Genomic DNA, 16,147 nt, shown 5'->3' on the forward strand with positions numbered 1-16,147 from the left:
TTCGCTCTGAAGAAGGAAAGTAATTTTTTGAAATTATGCAAGTTAAGCATCTATCAATCAATCAAACACACTTCTTGCACTTGTTATTGCTGTAGCATCATCATCATCATAGTTATCTTCGAAACAATGATGTCGAAATTATGTTTCAGTATTATTTGTATCTTTATGACAAATATTTCTTTTGTATTTTACTGTGTATCTTGTTCATAAATGATGTGTCCAAAGCTTCAAAGGCAACTGTCTTTATATTAACTTTTATTGTTTAATTTCTTTTTTGTTTCTTTTTAGACTCTGTGTACTGTGCAGTTGTAATAAATAAACCTTTGCACCTTGATATTGATGTGATTCAGCATCTGCGATATGAGAATGCCCTGTGTGCTCTGAGATGGTGAAACAAACAATTCAAATTTTCTGTCGCGTAAAACCAACCAAACAGAGGACTGGTGTAAGTTATGTATTGATTAGGAAGTTATGTTAGCTGGAAATGTCCACTGCTGTGCTAAAATCAGCAACCTTCAACAGATCTACTCAATAGAAGAGGATGAACACGTGACCAAATCAAATGTCGAGTTTGTCATACCAAAGGATATATCCGATGGTTTCATCAACAACAAAAGAGAATCATACAAATTCTCGTGAGTAACTTAATTGGGCAGCGTAATTAGAAAATTGCGGCTGAAAATATTTACAGCATGTTTAAGAATTATTATTGTTTGTGCATTTCTTCACAGTTAATATTAAAAGATGAAATTATGTTGAGTTTGTGTATTAAGGTTAATTATACACTGATGCTTCTGTACAGTCTATATCTGACTGCCATTGTTTTGTTGTTACCCTAAGCCTAAGCATTATGAGTTTGCATATATTTGTAATTGCAGTGGAATTTGCATACGTACTATAGCTTGTAATGCTTTACAAGATACAACATGTTATTGAAAGTGACTGTCTTTGATTATGTTTTGAAGTTGGATTTCATATTTCCATTTTTGTTAGTTAAGTGTAAAATTTTGTTAATAAATTTATGGTATTTTAGGTTTCAGAAGATTTTTGATCAGTCCATCAAACAAGATGACGTTTTTGATCATGTTGCGAAAGGAGTGACTGACAAGTAAGTTATTAATTTGTTGCATGGAAATTTTGATTGTGTTGTAGTGTAGTTGCATGTTATTTTACGTTTATCACTCAGTGGTATTCCGCTACCCTTAGTTTGTTTGTAATATGGTAATAGTTTAAAACTGCTTTTTACTTGTGCTGTAAATGTTTTTATATATCACAAGCCATATATTTATTAAGGAATATTGATGTCCAATCATATGTTTGTAAAAACTTTGTAGTGTTCTTGCTGGTTACAATGGAACCATCTTTGCATATGGACAGGTCTGTTTTTTCTGCTTTAAGTTTTGTTGCACCGAGTTATAATATAGGTTTAGTTCATGGCGTTGTTGTCTTGTACTTGCCCTGCAGCTGGTCTTAAATTTTCTGAAATTTTATTTCACAGACCGGCAGTGGCAAAACTTTCACCATCACTGGTGGTGTTGAGAAGTACGCTGACAGAGGGATAATACCTCGCGCACTGTCATATCTTTTTCAGAAGGTACCACGATCACATACTCATAGACATTCTGGTGTTAATTCTACTGTGCTGTATACATAAGCTTAAGTGCTTGTTCATTGGAATTATGGTTTAACTACTTATGCTTCTATTACTGCTCATTTTCCGGCTTACAGCTACGACCGCTAGCATGACGATTTCATATAGCACTTTTTTTCGGAACTTTTATTGCTTACCAGCATGTAATGGGGGAAAAAAATAATGTTTTCACTAACTCACTTTATTGCATGGCCAGTATGAAGATGACAAAGACCACATTTACACTACCGAAGTTTCTTACTTGGAAATTTACAACGAGAGTGGATATGACCTGCTTGATCCAAGACACGAAGCAACTAAGCTTGAAGACTTGCCGTGAGTGAATTGTTCAAACTAATTTATTAATTCATTGCATGAGCAACAGATGAGGAATATTGTAGAATTAATAGATTCAGAGGTTTCGATTTAGACTATAAAGTTCTTAATGGTGAAATAGGCATTGGCAGCATAGAACCACAGAGTAAACAAAATAAAATGCATATTATGTGATAGGCTATACTAAGGCTGCAATATGATTTTACATTAATGTGCATCAGTAAGCCAACACATGCAATTGTATGTGTGACTGCATGCTTGAGAAGTTTTCACCATATGCAAATTAATGTTAATTATCTTCGATTTGGTTTGCAGAAAAGTGGCTCTGATGGAGGACACAGATCAGAACATCACGCTTAAGAATCTCTCCATTCTCCCTGCACAGAACGAGGAGGAGGCACTAAACCTCCTCTTCCTCGGAGACACCAACAGGTGATGATCGAGTTTGTTTGTTCTCTGCTTTCGAAGTTTGTTACGAGTACAAAATATTTTTTCAAGTTGTTAATAAAATTTCCTTCCAATTTAACATTAAAATATCTTGTGTCATGTTGAGTAACATGAACAAAGAAATGAATACAGTGGGCATTTGATAATTCAAACTAGACTAAGCTATTCAAGGTGAGGATCGGTCGAGTTTTTTAAAAATCATTAACAAAAGTGATTCACCAGTAAAATCTCTTGACTATCATTAACAAACAAATAAAAACAGTAGATGTTTGTTAATTCGAAGCGAAAGGGATTGACAAAATTTCTTTTGTAACGTTTCTAGTTATTCAAAGCTGGTTTATTTTGTTAAACAGGCTCTGGGACTGTTGTCCAGTGACTCCGTGTTATGTGAAATTCGATAATTAGTGTGGTAAAGTTACTAGAGCTTCCGTTTTATGTGACAAAACAAACAAAGAAAATGGTTTTCACTTAATTAGAATGATTGCCGAGACACCAATGAACCAGGCCTCAACCAGATCCCATTGTATCTTCACCATCCACATCACCAGCAGGGAGCCAGGGTCCGCAACGATTCGTAGATCAAAGCTCCATCTGGTTGATTTGGCAGGGTTGGTGTCTTGTATTGTATCATTAGTTATGTTGCTATGATTGGTTGCTATGCACGTATAGTTCACATTTTTAAATGTTCATCAGGCTGATGTGGAAATTAGATTGTAACAAACAAAGCCTTGAGACGATTGTGTTAAAACTAATTTGCTCCTCTGATAGTTTTATTTTTGATTAGGTCCGAACGAGTCACAAAGAGTCAAGTGGGTGGTCAGCTCCTGACAGAAGCAAAGTACATCAACCTTTCTCTGCATTTCCTTGAACAGGTGTGAAAATAATTGCTCCGTGTCTTAGCCATCGCGTAAAGGTATTATCGTTTGCGAAGGTTTTAACACTGATAGACCATTGGTGACTTCATGTCGTTTGTTAGGTCATAGTAGCGCTAAGTGATAAGAAGAGACAACATATTCCTTATCGCAATTCTATGATGACTTCGGTGTTGAGGGATAGCTTGGGTGGCAACTGCATGACCACGATGATCGCTACAGTTTCTGTTGATAAGAAAAATTTTGATGTAAGGAGACATTTATTTGAAATTATTTCAAAACATCTAACACCTTCAAAGAATGATTACGTCTGTTTGTATCTATAAATAATAGAATATTATTGTCTCAGCAATGAATCCAAATTTGCCTGATTAATCCCGTTAAAAGAATAAATGTACGTACCTTTATAGTTACATCAACATGCTTTGGGTCTAATGAACGCTAAAACAATGTAATATTTTCCAATAGATTGTAGCACACTGGAAAAATTTCATATCTCATGTTACAAACCTTGTTCATATTTTTCATGTGTTTTGTGTAATTTGTTTCAAAGGAGTCGATCTCGACTTGCAGATTTGCTCAACGAGTCTCCATGATAAAGAATGAAGCCACACTCAACGAAGAACTTGATCCTAAATTGGTGAGATAAATCATCAGAAACTTTTATTACAATGTAAAATTTTTATTGATGATACTGAATACCATCATCCATGCACAGTATTTTATGTCGTTAATGAACAAAAATTCTTCCGTGTAGATGATCCTCAAGCTGAAGAAGGAAGTTCAATCTTTGAAAGATGAGTTGTCGTTGGTGACGGGAGAGCAACGGACAGATCTGCTCACTGATGAAGAGATTGAAAGGTTCGTTCGTCGATGCTATTTATGTTCAGTATCTCCTGTTTCATTGTCAGTTACTGACATTTATCTTGTAAATCTAAAGCAGACGTCGCCAGATTTTTTACATAGGGCCAGATAAGCAAGAAAGCTGACAATCATTTGCCAAATACCCGCTTTGTTCAATAGACTCCAATGCAATAACCTCATTTGTGGCACAGTGAGGCGAGCTAGACAAATTTATTTCGATCATCGTAGTTCATTGACCCCTTGTCTAAACGATAAAGTGGCTTGTCTTTTTTGATAGGTTGAACAATCTTCTGAGCTCTTATCTTGAAGATGATGACCTGGAGAGCTCTTTGGACGCTGGAGGAGACATGAGGAAGATTCAGTATTGCTATCGCTTCCTGAAGAAGCGTATCAAGGAACGACCGGACCCTCCCACTAACCAGGAAGACTTAAAGGGAGAAAAGGATGCGAGTAGCTCTGATGAAATTCCTCCCCAACCAACGCTGAGTCCGGCAGAGATCCAGAGACTTAGAGAAATCCTCCAGCAAAGAGACAACGAAATAAGTAGGTTTCAAAATAATGTTGCTTGTCTTTTTCAGAGTAAGTATTTTTACTTGATTCTAATGGTCTGTTACGAATATCACCTGTTTTTCCTGTTTGGATGGAGATGTGTTGTGTGCATCATCACATCACATCACCACATCAAAAGCTGAACGTTACTAGTTAGAAGTGGCCATGATTGACAATTGTTGGGAGATAGTTACAAGAGATGACAGCATTCATTTTAATCACACCTCCATGGTTGCAGGCATCCTTGTCTCAATGTTAAAGAAGGAAAAGAAACGTGCCATGGATGCTGAGCATAGGCTTGCAACAGATGCTCGTGCCACACCATCTAAGCAGGCGTCATCGGAACAGACGTACAACAAAAACAGCTATAAGGACGATGATGAAAATCTTCCTGAAGATAAGAGCAGAGTAAAAGGTGAAGTGAGATTGTTTGCACTGACATAATACTCCCAATTACTTTGCTAGTGTTGTCTCTTTGCCTTGTTGAAGCAAGTGTCATCGCTCAGCGTAATTTTTGGCGTTAATTTGTGTCGGTTCTGAGATAATAAGTGATTAAAGCGAGACAATTTAGTTCACTTCCACAATGTTTCTTACCAGTGTCCATCTGTGTTTCATAAACAGACTTGAACATGTCAGCTGGCCGGCAGGAGGCTTTTGAAATTTTCAAACGTGATTACGGAACCTCCTCCCACATCCACGAGCAGAAGGAGCTATTGAAACAAAGATATGCTGAAGCAAAGGGCTTGGGTCAAGATGTCAATAAAGCTCGCAATGAAATCAGTGAGTGATGTATCCTGGCTTAATTCTGTGCTAGTGGTTACGCAAAGTTTATTGTTTAGTTCTTGTTGGGTGCTGTTACTACTACTTAGTATTCTTGTTGTTGATGATTAAGTTCAACACCAATAATATTAATTACTGACTTATTATATTATATTATTAACCAATAACTATTAATAACCGATCACTTCAGATCATCTGAAATCCAGTCTTGAGAGGATACGGAAGCAGATGGCAGTCCAGGCGAGTCTGGATGCAGGAGCTGCTGGGGATGATTCATTTGAAGAGCATGAGAGGGAGCAGCAGATTCTCAGCTCCATGGAGGAAGCAAAGACAAGGTTTCTTCTTCTCATCAAATACGTTTCATCTGAGCATAAATTGGCATCCTGGAGAAAAGATGTCCCCTGTTCTTGTGATCCTATAGATAGCAAGATGACGTCAAAGTTTTCAGAAAAGTTTTGATATTCTAGATCACTTAAGTTTTTGTCGTTAATCAAATTCTTAGAAGCGCTGTCGTTTCTTGCAAATTTTGCAAAAAGTGTATTCTTTTTTAACTCTAAGATACAAGGAAGCATTCACACGCTTGAAAGCTATGAAAGCTGAAATAGATCACTTGCATCATCTACTGGACAAAGCAAGAGTGCAGATGCAGCACGAATTTGACACTTGGTGGCAGTCACAAGCACCTGGAGGACAGCAATCAACCCGAAGGTTAATGTCATGATAGTTAAAGTACAGCTTCATGTACGACGTCAACTTAGTCTTACACCACTGTACATGTTTTAAACGATTCCACGTTTATTCCATCCACGGACGATTAAACCCAGAATAACCCAACCAACGTGTATAGGCTGAAAAGTTCTGGGCCTTGGGTTGATTTGACCGATCACGTAAACAAATGTACCCTTGTACATACACACTTATTTTAAACATGTTTTATCAAGTACCCGGATGTATAGAGTATCGCTACATTATTTCATTGCTTCAATGTGTGGACGAGTTTATCATTTCATATTTTATTTTCTTGTTACCAGCACTCATCGTTCTGGCAACCGCCAGTCCAACAGTGGCCGCGCCAGCACCCAAGCCTGGGGCACTCCGCCCGTTTCACCCCATAAGAGGGTTGTGGGACAGGGGCCTCACGATACCATTTCGCCTCCTCCTTCAGGACCCATATCGCCCCGTGAATCCTCCCTAACCCACGGCCGCAACGCACTCACCGATTTGAGGCTCGTTCCCAATGACGTCACAAACGATTCACTAAACCAGTCATCGCGGGTTCTTCGTCAGCAAAGGGGGGAACTGGCCCCCCGGTTCAACCCTACTTCAGATCTGAACTCGTACCACGGCTCCCGTCCACCTTCGGCTAACCGCTTGCGCCCCCGGCGGCCACAGAGCGGCGGTCAGCACATCCCGCTGACTGGCGACAAAGAGACGGATGCTGATATCATGGCGTTTGTGAAAGCGCGCGAAAGTTTAATGCAACGTCAGAAAGGACACACGTCATAGTCACCTTTACCGCAGTTTATCTGGAATATGCAAATCTTGAGTTTCTTCTAAAAACACTGTAGCTTGAAATATTTGTTATGTTGTAAATTGCTTTGATTTCTCATTAGCCTCTCTTGCTGTGAACATTTTTTACGTTTCGACTATTTTTGCACTCATTGATTACTCCACACTGTAGAATTTTTATAGACCAAGTGCATAATTCGCAATGCTTATTAGGTGCTGGAGTACAATGCATCTTGTACTTAATATGAAGATATTTTTCAATTACACGCTAATTTTATTAAAACCCTCCAAGCTTATATAATAGAATTTGCGTAACATAGATTGCTCTACGCTGCTTTTCAACGCAAACTTCTGTAAAATCTTTAGTAATGACTCGTAAAGGCATTTGCACATATTTTGTCAATCTTGGAAATCTCCAAACTTAGGTGCTTGATTGATATTTGGAGAGAGTATCGGTGAGGTGATCATGGCCTTCAATGGCACATCATATTAAGGAAGAAGTCGGTAGAAAGAAGTCATCAGTGTTTAAATATGCAACAGCTGTTTTTTCGTATCTTTCACTCTGAGCATGCGAAAAGAGTTGTTCAAAGGTACCAAGCCAGTGTTGTTACAGCAGCTGCGAACAGAGTATTGCCGCGGCAGATAATTTTTGAACATCATTGCGAGTCGGACCCTCGCCGCTCTGCTGATCAGCAGTCTGCATATTGACGAAATGAAATTTTTGCTTGCTATGGTCTGCGCACAGTTTTGCTTGGTAGGAACATGTTTGAAGCTAGGCTATCACTATGATTATTCAGAACACGTTTTGTTAATCGCACTAGAGCAACAGATTGATTTCATTCAAAAGAATTTTCCATAAAGGTTGTAAAACTCAAAGCTCTAGTTTTAACATCCAGTTTTATATTGTTTAACAGTAAGCCTACATTGGAGTTATATCAATGTACGCTAGAATTGCGGTTAACAACCACTAAAACGGAGTTCGAAAAATCTTCTGTTTTATTGAAGTGTCGGCCTACTGCATTCCGTTTCACTAACGTGGCCACCCCGCTAACAGTAACACGACCATCCCGTTCCACTGTAACGACAAGTTTTTACAAAGCAGCTTCATTGCCTTGCAGTTATGCCGTAGTGATAAACTTACTATCGTTTGAAAGTTTAAATCCAATTTATCGATCCAAACAGGTTCGCCTGTATAGCAAATCACTCCGATCGCCAAAAATCATTTTCTTCAAACCAGTAAAAATTCGTACGTTACAATACCTTATGTTTGGCTTCACTGAAATTTTATGTTATGGTAAATCATGTGCACAACTACAACGTTTTTTGTTTCCTAGTCCGTTACGTATTGCTGTACACAGTGTGCAGTGCAGTCTGAACTGTTAGAATGAACGCGAAAAGAATGTAAAAAAGTTTTCCATTGTTTAGGAAAGACTGTTAAAGTGTAATGCTATTTGCAAGTTCTGTATTCCGTTCTTCTGCGTAGCTTATTCCGTTTTCTTTACCATTTTCCTTTGCTGATTTGGCGAGTTATTGTAGACAAATTTTACTGTACTATCGTCACGGCTGCTGTTTTTTACATGAATGTCAATACGTGCATAAAAAATATTAATAAAAATTTATAACGCTTTCCATTTTATATATTTGCTTGATTTTTATGTTTGTAGCCAGACTGTGGCATACATAGATATCTTTTAAATTTAAAGGTTTTCTGAAATAACAATAAGATAAATAATATAGTATTTGAAAAATATTTGTTATTAATAACACCAAAAAATAATAGCATTTTCTGGTCCTATACTAATCTTTTCTGTGTAACGTTTTAATGCATGTGTCACTTTAAAAGTTATGCATGTTCAAGTTTGGCAAAGGCTATTTAGCAACCTTGGAACAGGCCTGGAACGGGATGAGATAGCTGCATGGTGTAATGTTGGAAAACAACTTGTAACGTATAGGTTTCTTTGTTCGAGTCAGTGTTCTTATGTCTGCATGCAGACCAGGCTTGTTAATGCCTACAGGCACAAATGTGCCCAGCTAGGATGTGTTATCGTATCGTAGGGTTTGTTATACTAGATCCCAGCTACTCAAATGGTGACGTCATCTGGTTGTGCACTTCTATAGTGCTGTACAGGACTAATAACAGCTGGCTATATTTCATGTCGCTGTTGACATGGTAAAACGATTGATTGATTTTTCGGTTCTAGTGTACTGCACAACCACAGGATGCCTTTGTATACTAGATCCCAGCTACTCAAATTGTGACGTCATCTGGTTTTGCACTATTATATTAGACCAGATTGTTTGAATTCGTTTGGACAGTCGAAAAACATTCATTAAAGGGTGCATAATACCATCAAACTATAGCCTTACGAAGTAATATAACATATCAGAAGAGTAGCCTTTGTGCTTATAGCTTTTACGCTGTTGGAAAAATCATTACAGTGTGTTTTAAAATAGGTTATAAATACAATATTGAATTTTTCAATTTCCATATTATTATTATATATTTATAGAAAATAAACAAGAGTTAAAGCTCCAGTGCACCCTGAAATTTGCATGTATCTTCATAAAAGCTGCCATAGTCAGATTTAAGCTACTTTTTCAGTCAGGATGGTCAGTAGTAATTGAGTTATATATTATACATGGTATACTGTATATATATAAATGCATGAATTTGTTATAAAGGTAATATTTGATAACAAAAAATGACAGTAACACAGTTTTGCCACTGATTGCTTTCTAACTGCAGAGATGTAGAGTTTTTGACCAATATTTTACAATTTTCAGCCAATGCAGTGAATTGTACAGAATCTGGCCATGGAAAAGGACCCACCCTGGGCCCCACTTGCTATTATGTTGTCTATGTACGGGAGGTCTATAACAAATAAGTTGTTGTTTAAATATCCGTTTGAAGCTGGAAGACACAGCCAGTCGTCGCTGCGCTCGTACAAACAGTTGACATCATCGACGTACCATCTGAACCAATCCAATTCGACAACAAATGAAGAAGATGAAGACGAATGCTGTGAAAGTATCAGGGATGAAGCTGAACAATATCTTTCTTTCTCCGACAAACTCCTCGCCCAGGTTACCAGTCCTGCCAACACAGTTTGCGGTCAGAAATTTGACGTGAAAATAAATGGGCTACGCTTCGTTGGTTTTCCACTTATGCTGGAACACAGCAATATTGAAACTCAAGATGCGCATTTGACAGCTTCACTCGCTGTTCCAGAGCTGTCGGCTCCAGATACAGTGCCCGCACAAATTGAAGATCATAGTGTCAGTAGTGGGATAACAGTGACATCTTACAACGTTGTATTTGTACTTCGAACCGCTGCAGACTACAGTGTGGTCGAAGCCTATCAACAGCTTGCCACAAAACTTGGTGTTGGATTGAGATTTGAAGAGAAGCAAATGAATTATGTCACAAGCCAATTCAAACTTATGCTGAGCATCCACGAAGATCCTGATATGTCTGAAGAGCAAGTTTACCAGAAGATCTTGGAACAAAGCAGTCTAGCTCAAAATCTACGCTATATTTTTGACTTTGTTGAAAGCACTGGTATACTTGACTTGAGTCTGAATGAAAACCTTCGAATCAGTTTCTGTCTTTTTCATAAAGTTCTTAACAGTGGTATCAAGAATGAATACGGCGGCATTGTGGATATAAAAAGCATAGAGCAATGTTTAAACCAAATTCAGCCTTACCATGGCTTACTCGTCTACGACCACAAAAATGTCTGGGATTCTCTCACGGACTACTGCTCCATGTCCATCGTAAAATTTTTGAATGTCTATAATCCAACCAAGTCACTACAGCTAATGTCAACAGATGCCGACATTGCAATGAGACATGTTTTCACCATTGCGCGACACTTGGTGCTGTGGGGTAAAGCTTGTGTTATTTACCCACTTTGCGAAACAAATGTGTATTTTTTAGCACCTACAGCTTCATTAAACTGCCGCTCCAAATATATAAAACTATTCAGTGACAAATTTAATCTGAACTTGACTGAAGTTCTGAATTACTTTTCAACCCCAGTGCGTCTTGGTGATTATCAGTCGCCTACTGGCGCATTTTTCGGAAATGAAAAGAAATTGGTTGAGATTGTGATATGGATGCTGCAACATAGATTCCTGGTCCAACATCAAACGTACGTTTACTTTCTTCCTGTGCAAGATAGATTTGGTAAACCTGAACAAGAACTGAAAAAAGTCTTACTTGAACGACTGAAGACTGTTTCGCCCGGTAAAGTGGAACACCGCCATCTCCCTCATTACTGCAGAGAAGTTTTTCAATCTGTCCCTGCATCAAGAGACTCTGAAGATTTGACGTTGTTTTTAAGACTTTTGAAATATTTCGATGGGAAGCATCACCTGGAAGAAATGATGTATCGGGAAAACATGGTCCGACACGAGCTCGTAACAATTTTGGAAAAATTTCAGTCATTACTGCTGACTTGTGACAGAGAAGACGAAATTGCTGCAGCATTTTGCATGCCTACATAGCATTTGATCATTGCGTTATTTCCTATCTTTGTGATTCACTTACATATGCAACCATGGCTATTTGCTTTTATCATCCGTTCCAAGTTCTTTTTGAAATCACTTTAACGCTGATACTACCTTACGCATATTTCATATTTTGTTGCGAAGATTGCATTATCTGCTAACATTTTGAATACCACTACATCTAATGAACGTTATTATTAGGCTTAGGCTATTTGTCGTTCAACTTTTTGTCCCAGCAGAGTTCCTTGCTAGTCATTTTATGTTGCATTTATATTCTTTCTTTGAACGCAGTATTACAATAAAAAATCACACCTGAAGAAGTATTTGTAGTTTTTTGAACTGGTGTAAATAAACACAAAGTTAGTGCGATTAATTGAATTGATCTATTGTCATCATTTATAAACTAATTTAACAAGTTGCATTGCCCTTAGGATTAGATATTGACACCAAAGTCAGGTCGCATTGCTTATGAATTGAAACGGACGTTTTTACGACAAACAAGTTCAGCAATGTTGGAGGATATTGGCCCTTGTCAGGAACAGGTGTAGTTAAATTTTTCCTATGTATACCGCATAATATACTTAAGGCGAGGCAAAACGTGTACGCGGTGTAGAACTATCCCCAAAAGCTTATGACACTACAAGTTGTGTTAAATAATACGATTTCTATTTTACCTATGCCGTTGTCGAAAGTGCATATGCCAGTCAACACTAATTTGCGCAAGTGCTGAAGTCACGCAATTGCCTAAGAGCTCTTTGTCGAAAAAACGTCTATGTTTCCACGGTACTTTCGTTCTTTGGTAGATTATTGTTTTCCGGCATTTTTTAAGTTAAATCAGCTAGCCACTAGAAATCTTTCAAAATCGTCAAACAAGTTTTATTTCTTTCCCAGTTCATTTGCGACCGCAGCCGCGACTGCCACCCCTTCGTTTTTGGGATCTCGTTCGCGAAGTAAATTGCCGGTCGGTCCCAAGGTCCGGGTGTCCATTGCAGCGCTTTGAAGAAGTTGCTGTATGTCAACAGTACTGGGGACGTTGGGACCCAGCATTTGGATTTTCGTTTCCTTCACAGACTTGCACAAAACCTGTGAACTTTCAAGCAATTTTGAATAGGCTGCTTCTGATTCCTTGGTGGTCTTTCTCAATTCGTGCTGGAAGTCCATCTTTTTTGCAATCTGGTAATTTATCTTGGCCAGTTTATCAGTTAGAAATCGAATATCGTTTTGAAGTTTTCGTTTCTCTGAATCCAAAGTTCGAATTTCGTCCGATAGCCGCCTGTCTTGGTCCTTCATTTGCCCAATGCATTTCAAAACTTCCAGTGCGTAGTTGTGGGCGTTATCCGCATTTATCAAGTTTTCTTTAGATCCCCCGTCCATTCTGAAGAAGGTTGGCCGACTAAAAATATTCTGTTTCACATCAGGCTTACGTTGTGTAAACTTACTAAATAACTAAAACTGCTGATAAGTTTTTAAATTTAGTAAATTTCAACTATGAAACAGATTATTTTGTCTTTGTTACGTCATAGGGCTACCTTTTTCCAGTGTAAAAATACATATTTACTAATGACCTCGTGACTATCTGGACCGGAAAGAACTTTATAAGCGAAGTTCAAATCCAGCATGCAGCATTTTCTAGTGATATTGTCTGCAAGTTGAACTTGAGTGAACATTTTAACATCATTATGCTGTAACTGTATGCATAAAGACCATACTTTTGTTTTCTGATATTCATTAACAGAGATATTTCTATCACATTCTGTGTTATTTCAAAGTTCTTTTGCAATAATAAACCGCACTTTATAGCATCGAGTTAAACTTGACCACAGCTGTCTTCTTCCCTTAGGACGGTATTAAGCGCCCACGTTCATTTCATCAAACGAGTAAAATAAAAATTTCCACAAAATCAAAATTAGTAGAAAGGTCACCAAGAGATGACATAACACCAAGTCCCCGTATAGTTATGTGAAGAAAATACGAGAAATTTTTGCTGAGATCTGTCTATGCGTGATGAAATGGGATCTTCACTTATCCATTTACGAATTATAGCCTACCGTACTTCTTTTATTACATTCACACACATTGGGCTATCTTTATTTTTTAACAAATATGTTTGTGTATATAGGCTGCTTTCGGTAATAATTTCAGCAAGAATAGACATCATGTTAACAAAAGCAGGTACTCCATTTTATTTTTTTGTCTCTATAAGTATAATTTAACATAAGTAATTCAATGTTTTTAATATTACCATAGGTAAATCTTTATCCCGTAACCTATTTTAAAATTTTCATAATTTTCGATCAAAAACTTAATGTATTTCTGACTCTAAATTGGTGAACGTTATGCAAAGATTATTTGTGAGTGTTTTATTAGAATTAGAACATAATATTCCAAGTTATGTGATCGATAGTCTACAGCAAATTTTGAATTAAAACATATACTGCTGAAATTGGCTAAAACATTCATGGGTTTGTTTTTGAACGAAAGGTTTTTTCCAGCTTTGGTTTTCTTGCAGAATGTCCAATGTTAGATCAAGATGTTAGTAGAAGTCTGAACAAAATCGATCATGAAAATGTAAACATTTACTTGACACACATTTATTAGCTTAATAAAAGACAATCAAAGTCAAAATATTAAATGACGTAACAAATCAATTCACAGCAAACATGTTACTGTAATATAAACATGTAATTAAAAGGTGCATCACAAAATTTAAAGCGACTTTATCAAACATTTGGGAAAACCCCGATGTGGCAAGTGAAGGCAAGGACAAAATAGAACTGGTTTCCATCCGAAGGTAAATAGCTGAAACAACGATCGTGTTTTTAAACCGCAAAAGACTACTCATTACGTGGTGGAGTGTTTTCACAATGTATGCTCAGCCGTTTAAAGTTAAACATGGAAGGCCATCAAACGACCTATATCCATTCAAATATCTTAAGGATCACGTGCTTGGTCTGTATCTCAACAACTTTAGTACCCATTAATCACTTAAACAATTTAAGTACCAAAGTAAAAAGCAGCTTAACATTAGGAAAGTCTTACAGTTTGACTTGGTGTGGAACTGAAGTCAGTTTTAACTTATTTTAAAGTTCTTGGTAAAACCGTGCATGTTTACAAAATCCTGCGAAAAGGGATGTGACGTTACTATGGTGTTTAAGCACATTCAGTTATTAACCAATTGCGAAGCATACCTGTTGGAAAATTTGTTAATATGAAATTTGTGAGCGTTTATATTCAAATAAGTGTGGTAAGTACCGGCACGGTTGCTTTAGATTTAGACCTACATAGGTAGACTAGATGTAGGTAGGAACTTGAGTAGGAACTTGAACTTGATTTATTTCCAGGTTTATCTTTCAATAAATTCCAAAAACGCAAACACATAGAGCCTAGAAAAATTGTTAATACGTTGTTTAAAAGTAGCCTATAGTCTTTATTAAGTGTTTATGTTACATGTTTTACGTTTAACCCTATTTACACTAGGTGTGACTTCTCCTGCACACAGTCACAGCAAAACGTGGCGTAAAGTTGCATTGTTTGCTGTAGAAACATGAAACTTGGTGACTTTTCCTAAAAAATGTTCAGCTACCTGTCCATGTTTGCTCCATAAAGTTGGATTTTTTAATTTTGAGATATTGTCATATTTTCATAATTTTGCTCGATCGTTTAATCATTTACGCACCAGTAACTCGACTAACTATTCTCTTGTGTTCTCTTCTCGCGGTCAGCTTGTTTTCCGCACGCCGCTTCGCGGTGTAACAAGAAAAACTTCCAGAAATGTATCACTTGTAGAAATACTAATTTAATTAACACTAAATGCACTTTCTTTAGTTTTACAATTATGATGTATACATGAAGCCAGATGTTTTTGCTACTAACCTGTAAAAATCCGATCAGTTTACGACGTATAGTTTTCTAGTAATTAACAATTGAAAATTTGTGTGCAGTGTCGGCCACACCTAGTTAAAATAGTAATGTTGCCAGTCCGGTTTGGATAGGGTTAAATGGTTGCGTTATTTATGTTGATAATGTAAACTCATAAAAAGTAAAACTAAATACGACAACAAAATTTATAATAGGCTACTATAACAACTTCTCAAACAACTTGAAGTCTACTACTGTGAAGTCATCTAAGTTACAAAGGAAACGGTTTTGTCAATAACTCGTTATCAAATTACCAACATTTGGTTCTTTTTTTGGAACAAGAATATTTTTATCCATATTTAAACCAACTAACTAATTTGAAATATGCTGATTACACAGCTCTGTTAGAAGAAAGCAAAGAGAAAATTTAAAAATAATTCTTAAAGTTGTAACTAACACTATAAAAATTATAGTATGACATGAAAACGAATATTAAAAAGGAAAGAATATGCCAATTCTAGAATAGAGCAAAAAACCTTAAAAGTCAAGATACAGGAGATGGTGAAGTTATAAAACAAGTAAAAGATTTTGTGTGATTTGGCCAAACAGCTGTAGATGATGGAAAATATGACCAGGGAATTTCTAAGAGCATTTAACAATGTGAGAAAGATTTTATTATGAAGCAGCATTAGCTTTGAAACCAAAAAGAATAATCAAATGTTACACAATAGCATGCACTATTATGTGGGCTTTAGAATGTAAATTTAAGAAATTATTGGCTGTTGAGCTACTT

The 16,147-nt window shown here is 37.0% G+C and overlaps 2 protein-coding genes and 1 pseudogene across 2 annotated transcripts; 2 read left to right on the plus strand and 1 right to left on the minus strand.

Moving 5' to 3' along the window:
* Positions 1 to 284: 284 nt before the first annotated feature.
* Positions 285 to 7,386, plus strand: LOC143445900 (kinesin-like protein KIF6). Its single transcript, XM_076945289.1, has 18 exons — positions 285 to 445; positions 523 to 635; positions 1,034 to 1,108; positions 1,335 to 1,377; positions 1,499 to 1,594; positions 1,848 to 1,966; positions 2,282 to 2,398; positions 2,890 to 3,021; positions 3,198 to 3,285; positions 3,390 to 3,533; positions 3,839 to 3,925; positions 4,043 to 4,146; positions 4,427 to 4,692; positions 4,937 to 5,113; positions 5,320 to 5,478; positions 5,669 to 5,813; positions 6,037 to 6,186; positions 6,510 to 7,386. The coding sequence occupies exons 1-18, from the start codon at positions 386 to 388 to the stop codon at positions 6,982 to 6,984; spliced, it is 2,550 nt and encodes an 849-aa protein (XP_076801404.1). The 5' UTR covers positions 285 to 385; the 3' UTR covers positions 6,985 to 7,386.
* Positions 7,387 to 9,190: 1,804 nt separating this feature from the next.
* On the plus strand, positions 9,191 to 11,816 carry LOC143446856 (GATOR1 complex protein NPRL3-like). Its single transcript, XM_076946700.1, has 2 exons — positions 9,191 to 9,597; positions 9,772 to 11,816. Exon 2 carries the CDS (start codon positions 9,802 to 9,804, stop codon positions 11,491 to 11,493), a length of 1,692 nt encoding a protein of 563 aa, XP_076802815.1. The 5' UTR covers positions 9,191 to 9,597; positions 9,772 to 9,801; the 3' UTR covers positions 11,494 to 11,816.
* Positions 11,817 to 12,281: 465 nt separating this feature from the next.
* LOC143446342 (uncharacterized) lies at positions 12,282 to 12,948 on the minus strand (annotated as a pseudogene).
* Positions 12,949 to 16,147: the final 3,199 nt, after the last annotated feature.

Source organism: Clavelina lepadiformis, chromosome 2 (assembly GCF_947623445.1).
Source record: "Clavelina lepadiformis chromosome 2, kaClaLepa1.1, whole genome shotgun sequence".
Taxonomy (NCBI): Eukaryota; Metazoa; Chordata; class Ascidiacea; order Aplousobranchia; family Clavelinidae; genus Clavelina; species Clavelina lepadiformis.